Source organism: Salvia miltiorrhiza, chromosome 3 (genome assembly GCF_028751815.1).
Source record: "Salvia miltiorrhiza cultivar Shanhuang (shh) chromosome 3, IMPLAD_Smil_shh, whole genome shotgun sequence".
Taxonomy (NCBI): Eukaryota; Viridiplantae; Streptophyta; class Magnoliopsida; order Lamiales; family Lamiaceae; genus Salvia; species Salvia miltiorrhiza.
Window position 1 is genome coordinate 53275987 of NC_080389.1, and position 16406 is coordinate 53292392.

Consider the following 16406-nt stretch of genomic DNA (forward strand, 5'->3'; position numbering starts at 1 on the left):
ATTTGCAAAAGAAAAAAAAGAAATTGAAACAAGTAAAAAAGAAAAAAAGAAAAAACACATTTTGCAAAAAATAAAGAAATTGAAACAAGTAAAAAAGAGAAAACATATTTTGCAAAAAAAGAAGAAAAAATTAAATAGAAGGAGAAAAATCAGAAAAGGGAAAACACATTTTAGAAAAAACATGAAAATGACGAAAAAAAGAAGGAAAAAGATAAAACACTAAAACAATGAAAAAAGCAAGAATTGAAATGTAAACAGTCCACAATTTAAATAATTAAAGAATTGAAAAGCAAGCAGTCCACAATTTAAATACTACTCCTAATTAAGTATCTACCTCATGCAATTGCTACCCCAAAAGATTCTCCTTCCCTATGAATTAATATATACTTCCTCCCACTCTCTAAGATAAAATATAAAGTGCAAGAAAATATGATGGGAAGGGTGAAGAAGTAGCAATTTCAATGCATCATCACAATCTCCACGACATGGATAAGTACGTTTTACACATCTCGATCACCTCCTAATATACATATATACACATATTGGATTTGTGTATTTTATTTGTAGGTGTTTTCCGGCGGCGGCGGTGGAGGTGAGATATACGCAGTTGCGGGTGGAGGCGGAGTGTGAGCTAGTCAAGGGGAAGCCGCTCCCAACTCTCTGGAATTCCCTCGCTTTGGTACCTTTTAATTTAATACCCATATATAATAATCAGAATTCAAATTGTTTTTTTAAATACAATTCTCTAAAATATTTTGATAGATTCAATACAAGTTAAAACTGTTGTGATAAATATGACGAAGTTCTAAATATTGGGATATAATTAATTTATAAAACTAGTGCATCGCTCGGAAATCGTTATTGTTACATAGAATAATTAAACTTAAATTATATATTATACATAATTAATTTATTATGAATGGTTCACTTGTAAGTAGTAAATCACAAAATTTAAGCAAGTAAAAGTAGTAAATTACAAAATTTAAGTAGTTAAATCATTTACTTGTAATGAATCAAGCAAGACAATATGTTTGATGCATTATAAAAAATAATTACTTTTAGCATTTTCTGTAATAACAATAACAAAAGATAAAATGCAAAAAGAATTGAGGGAGAATTAAGAAAATAATTTTGTTTAAATTAAACTTCTAATTAATTGTTATAGCTTTTTAATCTTAAACTCGTTTTATATATAATATATATCAAATTAAAGCTATTGTCATAATATTAAATTTGATACGTATATTAACCATTAGTCAAATTAAATATTTGAAAAGAAAAAGAAGAAGAAAAAAAGAGAAAAAAAGAAAAATAATGTAGCACTGAGTGTGATTTGTGGAAGAAAAATAGGCATTTTGCAAGCAAAAAATCACTTTTTTTAATGACACTAAAAATTATCCGTTAAAAATGTCATTTTATATGTTACATAGATATAGATATAGATTGATGTCAAATTTTTGTTATGAAGAAGAAATAAAAGCTTAAAAACAAAAGAAAATAAAGCTACTTAAATAAAGTCAAAATATAAAGGAAATATAAAGAATAAAATAAACCAAAATATTAAATATAATATCCAAAATTAATAAGATAAGGAGAAAAAATTTAGTTAGTTTTCAGACATCTATAACATTTTTATGTTAAATCTATTTTGAATATAATATATATATATATATATATATATATAATTAAAGTTCTTATGATGATCTTTTGATTTAATATTCATATGGAATATTTTATCATTAGTCAAGTTACACAATTTTTATAAATAAGACAAAGAAAAGGTAAAAGAAAGAATAAAGAAAAAAAGTGGAGTATAAATAAAATAGAGTGGAACGAAAACTGAATTGCATACATGCTAAAAAATAGGCAACAATTAATATAAAAATAAAAATAAAATTTTAAAATTTGGTGGAAAAAAATAGCCGTTAACACTATCTTTTCATATATTATATATTATATAGATATATAGATTATTAAAGCTTGAGATAGATTTGATAAATTTATAAAACCACTAAACATTGAGATAGATTTAACAATTAACCTAATTTAAATAATAACTATACAATTTACTTGTGTTATAATTAACAATAAATCTATGCAGCCACATTGTGGTCACCCACACACTAGTATAATAAGGAAAATCTTGATTTATTTAATTTATTTTTTAAAATAATAATAGGATTTAGGTATTTTACTATATTCTCTACATTGTACTTATTTTTTTTATTTTTTTGGCATTTTTTATTTTTATTTTATTTTTTAATAAAAATTAAAAAGTTACCAAAAAATTACAAAAAATAATTACAATGTAGAGAATATGATAAAATAATTAAATTTTATTTTTATTTTAAAAAATAAGTTAAATAAATTAAATTATTTTTTATTTAGATAAATTGTAAGTGGCTACAATATGGCTGTTTAGCATTACTCTATAATTAATGCATTACTTGTTACCTATATAATTAATAGAGTGGATTAATCCCTTGTAGTTTAGTACTAGTATTCAATTCTCATTGGTTTCAAAAAAAAAAAAATATTCAATTCTCATTAAAAGCATGAGTGATCTGGGTATGCCGTATGCACGAATCTGAATCTTTTGTCCTTCAAAGTCAAACAAATAAATATACTAAAAGGACTATTGATTTCAACACAAACTTTATCACATTTTTTTCTTCACTTAAAAATTGTACTAGTATGTGTTGTGTTTTTATATAAAAAAGTATTTATCATATACTCCTCCCGTTTTATTTATAATGACATAGTTTATTTTTAATTTATCTACTGACACTTTTTAAAATAGAATGTGATTTCTACTCACTTCACATGCATTTAACAAGTGGTTCATACCTAGTTTATATTCTTAACACTTTTTTTTAACTTCTACTTATAATGGCATAATTTTATTTTAAATTTATTCAATTTATAATGACACTTTTTAAGATAGAATGTGATTTCTATATGCATTAAATAAATGGTTTATATCCACTTTACACTCTTAATACTTTTTTCTTAATCTTCGTGTTCAGGAAAAGTATGTCAGTATAATTTATAAATGAGACGGAGAGGAGAGAGTATAATTAAATAAAAAGGATATATATATATATATATATAGGGGAGCGCTCTAATGAGATTCTCTATTTTTAGTGAGACCCGAGACACGATCTCGTGCGTTTATTTCATCAATCTTATGTCTGATATTGTATCTAGAGGGATAATTTTTTTTCTCAGGGTTTGAATCCTGGAGGGCGCGAAATATTTTAAATTTCGTTATTCATTAGTTATACTGCATTATTCATCGGTATATATTGTCTTGTTAATCAGTTTATATGTCTTATTCATTATCAATTTTTTAAATTTCGTTATTCATCAATATATATTGCCTTGTGGCCCTTGTTTATCAGTATATATGTCTTATTCATTATCCTCAGTGTCTCACAAAATAGGGGGTTTCACTGGAGCACGCTCACACACACACACACACACACACAGATATATATATATATATATATATATATATATATAGACGGACGCTCAATGGAGAACACTAAATATTCAAATAACAGAGAATAAATCTCAGCTGTTGATCTTATCTAATCTAACGGTTAGCATTTATTCACGCCATATTCAACGAATTTTTATGTTGAACATATAGGGGGTCGAACCCCAAAACCCCCCAACAATTTAGTATATTTTGATGAACGTTCAACGAAACGATTGATATGTTCAATATAATTTGATGAATGTGGACGTGTTCGTGTTCTCCATTGAACGCGACCCTATACACACACACACACACACATGGAGATGTTCAAGAAAGAACCACTAAATAAAAGAAGAACGGAGAACCATTTTCAGCCATTCGATCATCAAGATCTATGGTGTGGTTCTAGAGAGAACTACATTATTTGTGAGAACCATCAAATCTAATGCATCCACTGTAAAAATTAATGTATATAGGGTGCGGTTATAGTGAGAACCACACTTATCGTGAGAATATAAGAACCATTAAAATCAATGCATCTACTATATAAATTAATGCATTCGCTATTAAATTTAATGCATCCGAAAATAATAAATTTTTTGCTCCCTTCAGGATTCGAACTCAGGATCTGCATTCATCCACCAAGATGATGCATCCACCGTAGATCTTGATGATCGAATGGTTTAAAATGGTTCTCTGTTCTAATTTTATTTAGTGGTTCTTATTTGAACCTCTCCCTATATATATATATATATATATATATATATATATATATATATATATATATATATATATATATATATATATGGTTGAGTTCTATAGAGAATTATCTTTTTGTTCATCATGAACAAATCTATACATTTTACTAACAGTTCAACATAAGTAATGAACAGACGTTTTTAGTAAAAATAGAGAAAAACTCGCCACCAACAGGATTCGAACTCGGGGCAAATTTCTGTTCATGCAGTACATTGATTTGTTCATCAAAATTACAGATCTATTCGTTTTTGTTTCACGAATTCTCTATTTTTTAAATATTTAGCATTCTTTGTTGAACCTTTCTCTCTCTCTCTCTCTCTCTCTATATATATATATATATATATATATATATATAGGGAGACATTACTTATGAACAGACGTATTTAGTAAAAATAGAGAAAAAATCGTCACCAGCAGGATTCGAACCCGGGGCAAATTGTTGTTCATACGGTACATTGATTTGTTCATCAAAATTATAGATCTGTTCGTTTTTGTTTCACGAATTCTCTATTATCTAAATATTTAGCATTCTCTGTTGAACCTTTCTCTATGTATATATATTGTTTCATCTACTCTTACTTTTTTTAATTTGAATCAGTCAACCATTTGAAAAACTTAACGTCAATTATTTTGTACAGGGCGCTACGAGGCTAGTAGGTTTGAAGTCAAGAGAGACCCGCATAAACATTATTGATGATGTTAGTGGCGTCATCAAGCCTGGAAGGTACAAACACAAATAGAGATGGCAATGAATTTTGGACCTGCCCAGATCCGCGGATCCAGATCCATTTTTCAGGGTCTGGATCTCAATTTTTTGAATCCGACGGATCTGAATTTGGATCTCAATTTTTAAAATGAATCTGAATCTGATATTGATGAGATCCTGTCCAAATCCAGCCCGTTGCCATCCCTAAACACAAACAAAAATGAAGTTTAATTAGTAATACTCCTATAAGTTAATTATCCAGTTGACACATAAAAAGGGTAGGTATTACTTACCTTCCAACTCTAAATTATTTTTATTACTCTTCGGTCATGTCATACACTTTTGATAATGCTAAATTAATACCTGGTTAATTGTTTTTTAAAATTAAATCTATACAGGAGTACAAATGTTTTAAATCAACCTCTAAAATTTACTAAGAACTTTCGTACTAAAGAAGAAATTGTTTACAACTACTCATTTTCTTATACGCCTAGATATTTATATTTTATTTAATTGAATGCTATTGAATAATAACATCAAGGTATTGAAGCATACATCTTACAAAAATAAAACACAAAATCTCTTGTACACTCGAGTGTATCGTACATCCAGGTTGACCCGTACCTAAATCCTGACCCGCATGTTAATCCAAACCAGCATCTTGACCCAAATCGTGTAAATGACACTATTTAGTTATACAAGTGACACTGTTTATAATTGACACTATTCAATTATATAAATGACACTGTAACATTTTAAAATATTATAGTTTCATTTTCAATCTTATAGTGTTATTTAGTATATTATAGTGTCATTTGCAATCTTATAGTGTCATTTACAATCTTATAGTGTCAATTACAGGAAGTCTCATTTATATTTCTGAATAATGTCAATTATACACAGTGCCATTTACAATGTTATAATGTCATTTATATGCAGTGTCATTTGTATAATAGAATAGTGTCAATTACAGGTAGTGCCATTTGTATAACCGAATAGTGTCATTTACACGATTTGAGTCATGATGCGGGTTTGGATCAGGATGCGGGTCAACCTGAGTGTACCCAAGACCACCTCAAAATAAAATATTTTAATTTTTTTAACAAATATTTAAACAATCAATCAATAATAATTTATAATTACAAAATCAAAACAATTCAAGAGAAACAATAAATTATACTAGTAAATTTTAATTTAAAGAATAAGTAAGATCAAAATTTAATTTTTATATCACTCACTATAAATCCCTAATAATCTGAAATTTAAATTTAACCTTAAAATAAAATAAAAAATGTATCAACTAAAATAAATCTATAATATAATTTTATTCTAATTATTAAATTATTTATAAACATATTGTGGCTCCGGCACCGGCGATAGTGGCCGGAGGTTGGGGAAATGAGCGAAAATGTTGGTTTTGGTCCGATATGTGGCCTTTTATTTTCATAAATTGTTTTTATTCGGGCATTCCACGTAAATATTTGGTTGCTAACAAGATTTGCCTACTTAAAAAAGTGAAGTAACTTTATTAGTTATTAATTTCTCATAATATATTGAATTATTTACCTTAAAAGCTCTATATATATCAACTGTGTCGCGTCAAATATTTCAAACCATGCATGATACAATGAGATTAATTTAGTAGAAAATCACGAACTTTAATAAATTTTCAATTATCTTTATATATACTGTTTCAATATCATTGAAATTACTATATAAACGACCTATTATTGAAATTTAGCCGAACATGTTCATGAATTTTTTTCGAGTTTTAATTGATAATTCCAACCATCTAAGCTCTAAATTGTTTTTTTTTTCATGAAATAGATAACTTATAATATTTCCGTTCTGATTCATAAAATTCAAAATCAATAATAACTTTATCATTTCTCTACCAATTTCTCTCTGATGATCTGATCAGACACACACATGTGACATGACATAAGGTGCAATCAGCAATGTGATGGAATCGAATAATAATATAATTAAAGTTGTCAAAATTAGCTCAATCTAGCCTATACTATAATGAATTTAACAAATACTCCATATACCGTATTATACTTTTTAAAGTAAATTAATTTATATTTAAACTCGACTAAGCCAGAATATAAGCTCGTGAGGTTTGGACGTGCTTAAGCTTGAGTTTAATTTAACCATAAATGAGTAAAATTTGATAAAATTAACATTAGTCAAAGTTAAATAAAGTCTTGCTCCTTCATCAACTTCATGGTTAGACGTAAACATTGCTACTCAAATTTCACCACTTTTTTTCTGGCAATAGTCACAAACTCTCTGCTATAGGCTTCTCATGAATTTCATTTTAATTTGTTTTTTCATCACCATTAAATGTCAAAAGTTATAGATACCTTACCAGTTTCGACCCTTCACTTGATTTGGGTAAATAACATTAACAATGTCTCATCAAATTTGTAACATGCAGTAGTTAGTCTGCATAGATTACTTGAAATAACAAATCTCTCTTGCAAATTTGAACACGTGAGAAGGAGTGGAAAATTGTGTGGGGAGTTGGTTAATAGGTTAGTTTAGTATGTGATTTTTTTATTCTTTTGAATTGTAGTAATTCATTTATCTATTTTTTGCAGAATGACTCTACTACTTGGTCCTCCAGGCTGTGGGAAGACTACATTTTTGAAGGCTCTTTCAGGGAACTTGAGCACATCGCTCAAGGTGTCTTTATTTTCCCTCTTATTTTCCCAATTTATTCGTGGTTTTACATATAAAAATAAATGATTAATTGCCAATTAATGCACAAATGTTCGAAACATTGCAATAATATCACCACTTTTCACTTTTCAATTTCACGTAACTTTTTCACCAGAAAATTGATATGTCATGCCTCATTGGAGTCGCCGATGACGCCGTCGACAAAGTGAGGTTGCACTGACTCAGTGTTTCCAATCCAATTAGTGTTACGCTCGACATGTCAACTTTTCGATGACCTGAAAAAATTGGGTTGCAACAAATTGAAATGTGATGATATTATTGTATCTTTTTAAAATTGCAAAATGGGTAAATTAAAGTTCGTACATTAATTAATTAACAACTAAGCCCAAAAGGATTGATAATAAAACGTGCCAATGTGCTTAAAAACTCGATAATATTGTTTTAGGTGGCCTAAAGATCGAGCTAGTATCATGTTGTACACTCATTTGATGTCAATATAGATTCTGAGTTGCTAGTAATGTCTTTTATTGTTTTGATTGATATCTTACTCTTGAAACCACCATTGAGAAAGTTCAATAATTTTAATGATGCATAGTTCGTATCTGAAGTTAGTCTGAAACAGATGACAGGGGAGATTTCATACAATGGATATAATGTCCAAGACTTTGTAGCACCAAAAGTTTCTGCGTATGTAGGCCAATATGATCGGCATATCCCTGAAATGACTGTTAGAGAAACACTAGATTTTTCAGGTCGTTGTCAGGGCGTTGGAAATAGAGCAGGTTGGTCATTTATCTGTGGAAAAAACTTGTTGACACTTTGTATATTTCCAAGTGATCTTCGGTGTTCTTGTTTGCTTAGAAATTTTGATGGAGCTCATCAGAAGGGAGAAACATGAAAATATTGTTCCACACCCTGACGTTGATGCTTTCATGAAGGTAAATGTAGTTATTCATATTCTCTGTTCTTATTTTTCTTGACTGTTGAGTTAGCCTGCATGTTGCCAATGGAATCTTCACATTGCTTGTTGATTGTGCTTCCGATAAGCATGCATAGGCGCAGTTAGTAAATTATTGCAATCAAATAATCGAGGACATAGAGGAGATAAATAATTCATAATTCATACTTGATGTCATTAATTATGAATTATGATAAAAAAAAAGACAGATCTAACTTATCTTTGACATTTCAATACTTTTAAGCAGACCATTTTCCTTTTCATGAATTATCATATTTCCCCCATTTGTGGCTCCATAGAGTTCGAACATGCTATCATCTTTTCCTCTTGGATAAGGGCATAGGATATATGATCAATCAATGTTGCTTCTACAAATTGGTTAGATGATCTGATGGTTTGAGGCATGGTCTTAACTTTGATTATACATGAAGTTTCATGTATGATCCTATACATCTGAAATGTCATATTACAGAAGTTAGAACCTATAACAAGCACATTAGATTCCATTAAACACAAATCTCATGTATGGTAAATAATGAATTGGCTTATTTGTGCAGGCAAATGTTGTGGAAGGACAAAAGACAAGTATTCAAACGGACTACAATCTGAAAGTACTTTTCTTCCTAGCTATACTATGGATGTCATACTAGAATGCCTTAAGTTCATAGTTAGTGTATTATCCAGATTCTTGGCCTTGACACTTGTGCTGACACGCTCGTTGGAGATTCCATGAAGAGAGGCATCTCTGGTGGTCAGAAGAAAAGACTCACACTAGGTAGCTTAATATGCGGATATATATATTTGACCATTATGCTTATATATCATGCCTTAGAAGGATTTTCATCTTCAAATAATTTACAAGATGCTATGCAGGTGAGATGCTTGTTGGACCAACAAATGTTTTCTTCATGGATGAAATATCAAATGGTTTAGACAGCTCAACAGTATACCAGATCGTTTCTTACCTTCAACAACTGGCTCATGTCACTGATGCTACAATAATTGTTTCACTTCTTCAACCAGCTCCAGAAATCTATGATCTCTTTGATGACATCATCTTAATGGCTGAAGGAAAGATTGTGTATCAGGGATCTCGTGATGAAGTTCTTGAGTTTTTCGATAGTTTTGGATTCAAGTGTCCTGCAAGGAAAGAAGTGGCCGGTTTTCTTCAAGAGGCAAGTGCACCATATGATATTGGCATTCTCTGTTTCTCATCTTTGACAGTGATAATATTTACATATTTCGACTCGATTCCAGATTATTTCTCCGAAAGATCAAGAGCAATACTGGTACAAATCTCAGGAAACATACAACTATGTTTCAGTTCATATGTTCTCAAGGAAATTTAAGGAGTCTGACCATGGATGTAAGCTTACCGAGGAGCTATCTGCACCTTTCTACAAGTCCAAGAGTCAAAATATTTCCTTCAACGTTAGTGCGTATTCACTTAAAAAATGGGCTCTTTTTAGAACCTGCATGTCAAGAGAACTTCTTCTTATGAAAAGGAATTCCTTCATTTACGTATTCAAATCTGTTCAGGTATGCACAAAAGCAAATTATGGTTGCCTGCACGTAAATATTCTTAAACTTATATGGGAACATCGTTTGCTTGCAGCTGGTCATATTGGCATCTATCACAATGACAGTATTTTTGAGGACACAGATGAGTGTCGATCTTCTCCATGCGAATAGTTACTTGGGAGCTCTATTTTACTCTCTGATTATCCTCGTTGTCGATGGTATTCCTGAGCTCTCCATGACTGTTGCAAGACTTGCAGTTTTCTACAAACAGAGAGACTTGCATTTCTACCCTGCCTGGGCATATGCAGTTCCAGCTACCATTCTCAAGATTCCTCTCTCGTTATTAGAATCTGCAGTCTGGACATGTTTTACTTACTACACAATTGGCTATAGCCCGCAGGCTAGCAGGTGAATGACGCAACATCATATTTCATTATCAGTTGCAATGTTGGAATAGCTCTTTTCCAAGATATATGTTCTTGATTATTACTGTATTTTGTCCATGTGTTGTAGGTTCTTCCGCCAAATGATGGTGTTCTTTGCTGTTCACTTAACCTCTATATCATTGTGCCGTTTTGTGGCAGCAGTCTTCCAGACCATGGTTGTATCTGCAACAGTTGGTAGTATAGTAATGTTATATATGTTTCTACTAAGTGGCTTCATAATCCCAAAGTGTGAGTATTGTTAACTAATTCTATTTCTTTTGTAACTTCCCTTGAAAAATAAAGGATGCATGTAATTTAGTAATGATTTTCTATTGCAGCTTCCATGCCAATTTGGTTAAAGTGGGCATTTTGGATTTCCCCTTTATCGTATGGGGAGATAGGCCTTTCTTTAAATGAATTTCTTGCTCCGAGATGGCAGAAGGTGAGTATAGGTTTCAACGAGCATTGATTAAAAACTATCTTAAATAGACATGAATTGAACTACTATGTACATGGTGGTACGAATTGATTCATCTCTATCAAAATATTGTGTGATTATTTTGTTATGCTAGTAAAACATAACAATTCTTGGACCATATAAGGAAGAATTGGAGTAATGTAGCTAAAAATGTGAATTGTGGTTGATATTGCTTTCCTCTACTACATACTTGCATGCAGCAACTATCTGGTAATTCAACAATGGGACGTCAAACACTAGAAAACCGTGGGCTATATTTCGATGGACATTTTTTTTGGATATCTCTCGGTGCCATGTTGGGCTTTGTGCTACTCTTTAATACTGGGTTCACATTGGCCTTGAGTTTCTTGAAACGTAAGAGAAAAAAGATATATTACGTTGTAGTCTTCATCACAGTCCAAAATGGCTTACTAATCAGATTATGCACATCTTGAACTGCATCAGCTCCTGGTTCTCGTGCTATTATTTCAATTGAAAAACTCTCTGAACTACGTGGCAAAGAATTGGTCGGTGAAGTCCATTCACAGAAACAATTTGGAATTTCTTCCACAAGCTCCCGTGCTAAATCTCATAGAGGTTAGAAATATTTCTTTTTGTTCCTTTCTAATTCATATGTGATTAATGATTGGAAATATTAACTTATGTGACATTTTTTGTTCTTTCTTTTCTTTTTTTCATTTTGTTTCATTCCATTGGAGGATTTATCTATTATCGTATCACAGGTAGAGTTGTTTTACCTTTTGAACCACTAAGTATAGTGTTCCAAGATGTGCAATACTATGTCGAACCGCCTAAGGTATGAACAATCCATATATGAAAATAAGTATTATAAGGTGGTTAGATGGTTCATTCCGTGAATATTTTTATCAGGCAATGAAAAAGCACATAGTTTCTCAGAAAGGACTGCAACTTCTTCATGACATTACTGGTGCATTTAAACCTGGCATCCTGACAGCACTCATGGGTGTAAGTGGAGCTGGAAAAACAACACTTCTTGACGTTCTTGCTGGTAGAAAAACCAGTGGTACTACGGAAGGAGTAGTAAAAATCGGAGGCTATCACAAAGTTCAAAGCACATTTTCAAGGATTTCAGCGTACTGTGAGCAAACTGACATACATTCTCCTCAAATCACCGTGGAAGAATCAGTTATTTTCTCTGCATGGCTGCGTCTTGATCCTCAAATTCACCCAAAGACAAAATCAGTATGGCCATATTCTCATAATTCACCATTTTCTGATTATAATTCACTATTTTCTGATTAGATTGGCTTGACTTTTCTCTGGAATTGATGCAGGATTTTGTAAAAGAAGTTCTTGAAATCATTGAGCTTGATGGAATCAAAGATGCACTGGTGGGCATTCCAGGTGTTAATGGTCTTTCAACAGAGCAACGCAAACGGTTGACAATAGCTGTGGAACTTGTTGCTAACCCTTCAATCATCTTTGTGGATGAGCCTACAACTGGTCTGGATGCCAGAGCAGCGGCAATCGTCATGCGTGCAGTCAAGAACATAGCTGATACTGGGAGAACAATTGTTTGCACCATTCACCAGCCAAGCATAGATATATTTGAAGCATTTGACGAGGTTTACGCTATGTTTGTGTTTCGTATCGATTGTAATTTATAGTTTGTTGCATTTTTCCTTCACAAGGAAATGACATTTTTAGCAATACAATTAATGTTATATAATGTGATACTTTGATATGCTTTATACCTCCAGTTATTACTTCTGAAAGCTAGAGGGTGCATGATCTATTGGGGACCTATGGGACGTTGTTCTTCTAAAGTGATCGAATATTTTGAGGTATAGTTTTCTTATGTGTGCATTATGCTCTCTCTCTCTCTCTAAATATAACTCTCTATATCTTGAATAGGGTATCTCTGGAGTGCCTAAACTAAAAGATGGATGCAATCCTGCGACATGGATGCTAGAGGTGACTTCTGCTTCTTCAGAAGATGAACTTAGCATAGACTTTGGCGAAATTTACAACAAGTCTACTTTGCATGAGTAAGTCCTATATAGTCTCAACATTTTTATCTTTGCTACAATGAAGTTCTCATCTGAAATGTTTGACAGAAACTTACTGAATCAAAATATTCTACTAGTCGGTGACGTTTGCACAGTTTTATGCCACCCTGATAACTATTCTAAGTTGCTTGAAATTAATTAGTCTGGTTTTTGGCTTATAAACGGGACATCGTTAAGAAATTTTGCAGTACAGTTTGTAATTTGAGCCTAGCATATTATTTTTGCATGGTTTATAGAGATAACAAAGAGCTTGTAAAGAGACTTGGTATGCCACCTTCTGGCTCAAAAGATTTACACTTCCCTACACGCTACGCTCAAACTGGATGGGGACAATTCAAGACCTGCCTCTGGAAGCAGCACTGGTCTTACTGGAGAAGTCCTTCATACAACTTGCGACGCATAATTTATATGCTTAATGCGGCTTTCCTATTTGGATTCCTGTTCTGGGGTCAAGGCCAGAAATTGTAAGTATATTATCATGGGAAAAACTTAATTAAAATTCACATCATATACTTTCATGTAACTTCTTACTTATAATCTTTGTTTTCTACATGTTGTTCCATAAGCAGAAAGTATTACTATTATTTTAGTTTGTCTAACATTAATTTGCTGGTTTACCCTTCTACTTTGACAGACGAGATCAACAGAGTCTACTGACACTACTTGGTTCAACATATTGCTCCATTATATTCAGTGGCATACATAACTGCCAGTCGGTATTGTCATACATCAGCACAGAACGTACTGTGTTCTACAGAGAGAGGTTTGCTGGGATGTATGCTTCGTGGGCATATTCAGCTGCTCAGGTAAGGAATTTATATGCAACTTTTATAATAGTAGAGATGCAACGTTGAATGACTCAATTGAATAGAACTAATTCTATTTCAATCCAAAACTAGCTGTTTAACTATTTTATATATTGATGAACTCCTATGAGTTGAGAGAAGTGGCTGCCTTGATATTGTAGGTCATCATTGAGATCCCATACGTCTTCGTCCAAGCACTTATTTTCACAGTCATCACATATCCTATGATTGGATACTACTTGTCAGCATACAAGGTCTTTATATATTTCTACTGTATATTTTGTACGCTGCTATACTACACATATCTCGGGATGCTAGTGATTGCAATCACCCCAAGCTTTCCGGTGGCAGCCACTCTGCAGTCGGCCTTCTACACGACGTTCAACTTGTTTGCTGGCTTTTTTATTCCTCGTCCGGTAAGGATTCCAAATTCCTTGTTTTCGAATACTATACCAAGACTGTGAAAATGCTCTCTATACGTGGAATGCAAAATTAGAAAGTATTTGTGTATTATTGTGAAAATTAAAGATGTTGATGGAATTGTGTTGTTCATTTCACAGCAAATTCCTAAGTGGTGGATATGGTTCTACTACGTGGTTCCTACTTCATGGTCATTGAACGGGATTCTTACGTCTCAATACGGAGACGTAGAGAAGGAGGTTACAGTATTTGGAGAGACGGAGACCGTATCAGGCTTTCTCAGAAAGTATTTTGGATTTCACCATAACATGTTACCTTTGGTTATTCTGGTATTAACTTGTTATCCTATTCTTTTTGCTTCTGTCTTTGCTTACTGCATAGGGAAGTTAAACTACCAAAGAAGGTGAAGATTTGTATCAATTTATTTTAATGGGAAGACTAACTACCAAATAAGGGGGAAATTTGTAACTACTTTTCTTTTTCAATGGGAAGACTCGGTTTCTTTTATGTCGAGAAAAATTCAAATAAAAATTACTTTAAATTTTTTGCATTTGATTGTTGTTGATTTGAAATAGAAACAGTTTTATTTATTTAAAAAAACATAAAAAAAAAATAGTTGTAATGAATTAAAAAAAAAGGGTTGCTTGCTTTAAAATGTATGGACTTTGATCAAAATTACAAATTCACCACAATATTTTTTTTTTGGATGAAAATACAAAATTTATTAAAGAAATAAAAAGAGAGAGTACAAAAATACATTGGGCATACCCAAAGGAAAAAAAGTCACTTTGCACTTATGCGAGATAAGTGAGGGCAGAGGAGGGAGGATCCCAAAGTGGGAGTCGAAGTAAAACTAGAAATAGTTTGCCTATAACTCCCTATTCTAACAAGAGAATTTTGAAATTTAAAGCATCAAATGTTAACTATTCCAAGATTTTGAATTTTTTAGCTATATTTTATATTCAGCTATTTATAGCCATTATGCATTGTGAGCAAGATTTGATCATTCTATTTATAAGATACAAGGTTCGATAGGCCAAAACAGGACCAATAAGAGGTACGTTGTGCCTACGAGTCAAGTATTGTCGTTGGTTTTTAATTTGCAAGTGGTGCCCTGCCTCAATTGGGCCTAGCGCAGGCCCACGACACACTCACCCCCTTTTTTACTTGCTAGATTATTACAATGCATATGGCAGTAGGTGGTAAAAGACACTTGCACTTGAAGAAGAAGTACAATATCTTAACACTTTTGGGCTGTTGAGAGGTTTATTTCGCTATTTGCTAAGGCATGAATTGGGCATTGGTGTAGTCCCTTGGCATGGCTTATCAAGGATGGTGGCAGCAAGTTGGATTTCAGGCCGGGAGGCTTCGGGTGGCCTCGACAGTCTCTGGAGAGTCCTGGGCATAGAAGGAAAAAGGAGTAGCAATCTGGAAAGGGAAGGGATTTAGGGTGTCGACGTACCAGTTTGGAGGATGGTGACAATTGAGTCGTTCGTGCAACATTCCATGTGTGCTCTAACCAACTCCTCCGGGTATCTTTCGAAAAGTACCGTGTAGATATTTTTTATGATGTTGAGGGTAGTCTTTTTTACCAAGAAGGGCTCGTCTTCAAAGACCAGTTTATTTCGTGCAAATCAAATGTGGTTCATGGTTGTTGGTAACAAGAGTGCAATAGCTTTGTGATAGATTGAGGAGTCTTTGCCTTTTATAGATAAGTGCTTAAAGGCGCTAGGCAATGTGGTCATGGCATGCTTTAACTTGGCCCATTCTCGGAGGTATAGCCAAATCTTGGTTGTTCCTGCATATTGAAAAAATAGATGGGAATTAGATTATGCCTCCTTATTACAAATGCAACAAAGTTTTGAAATTGGGATATAGTTAATCCTATTGACCGTAAGGAGTCTTCCATGCATTACTTTCCACAAGGTGATCGAAAATTTTGGTGGGATGAAGCTATGCCATATTTTCCTGCGCCAAAAAGGGCTTCACCCTTAGGGTGGAGGAGTTCATACACCTCCGCTGTGATTTCATGGCATGTCCATTGATTAAACATGTCTATCATTTTGTTCATATTGCCATCAAGTGTTAGGAGGATTCTATCCGGAGTGTCCATGAAGTTTTTGATCAATTGCGATTG

At 32.5% G+C, this 16406-nt stretch overlaps 1 protein-coding gene across 3 annotated transcripts; it reads left to right on the top strand.

Moving 5' to 3' along the window:
• The first annotated feature begins 327 nt into the window (after positions 1 to 327).
• Positions 328 to 14819, top strand: LOC131014363 (pleiotropic drug resistance protein 3-like). Of its 3 annotated transcripts, none has more exons than XM_057942316.1 (24): positions 328 to 493; positions 568 to 679; positions 4879 to 4964; positions 7550 to 7634; positions 8254 to 8413; positions 8493 to 8569; positions 9147 to 9200; positions 9274 to 9364; positions 9463 to 9764; positions 9847 to 10128; positions 10205 to 10518; positions 10624 to 10784; positions 10874 to 10977; positions 11214 to 11367; positions 11458 to 11589; positions 11712 to 11809; positions 11884 to 12216; positions 12309 to 12599; positions 12735 to 12818; positions 12889 to 13022; positions 13280 to 13507; positions 13678 to 13849; positions 14011 to 14265; positions 14410 to 14819. In XM_057942316.1, the coding sequence occupies exons 1-24, from the start codon at positions 462 to 464 to the stop codon at positions 14674 to 14676; spliced, it is 4008 nt and encodes a 1335-aa protein (XP_057798299.1). In that variant the 5' UTR covers positions 328 to 461; the 3' UTR covers positions 14677 to 14819. The 3 variants fall into 3 exon arrangements, with proteins under 3 accessions (XP_057798299.1, XP_057798300.1, XP_057798301.1); XM_057942317.1 differs by having other exon boundaries at positions 11736 to 11809; XM_057942318.1 differs by lacking the exons at positions 328 to 493; positions 568 to 679; positions 4879 to 4964 and adding an exon at positions 7410 to 7483.
• Positions 14820 to 16406: the final 1587 nt, after the last annotated feature.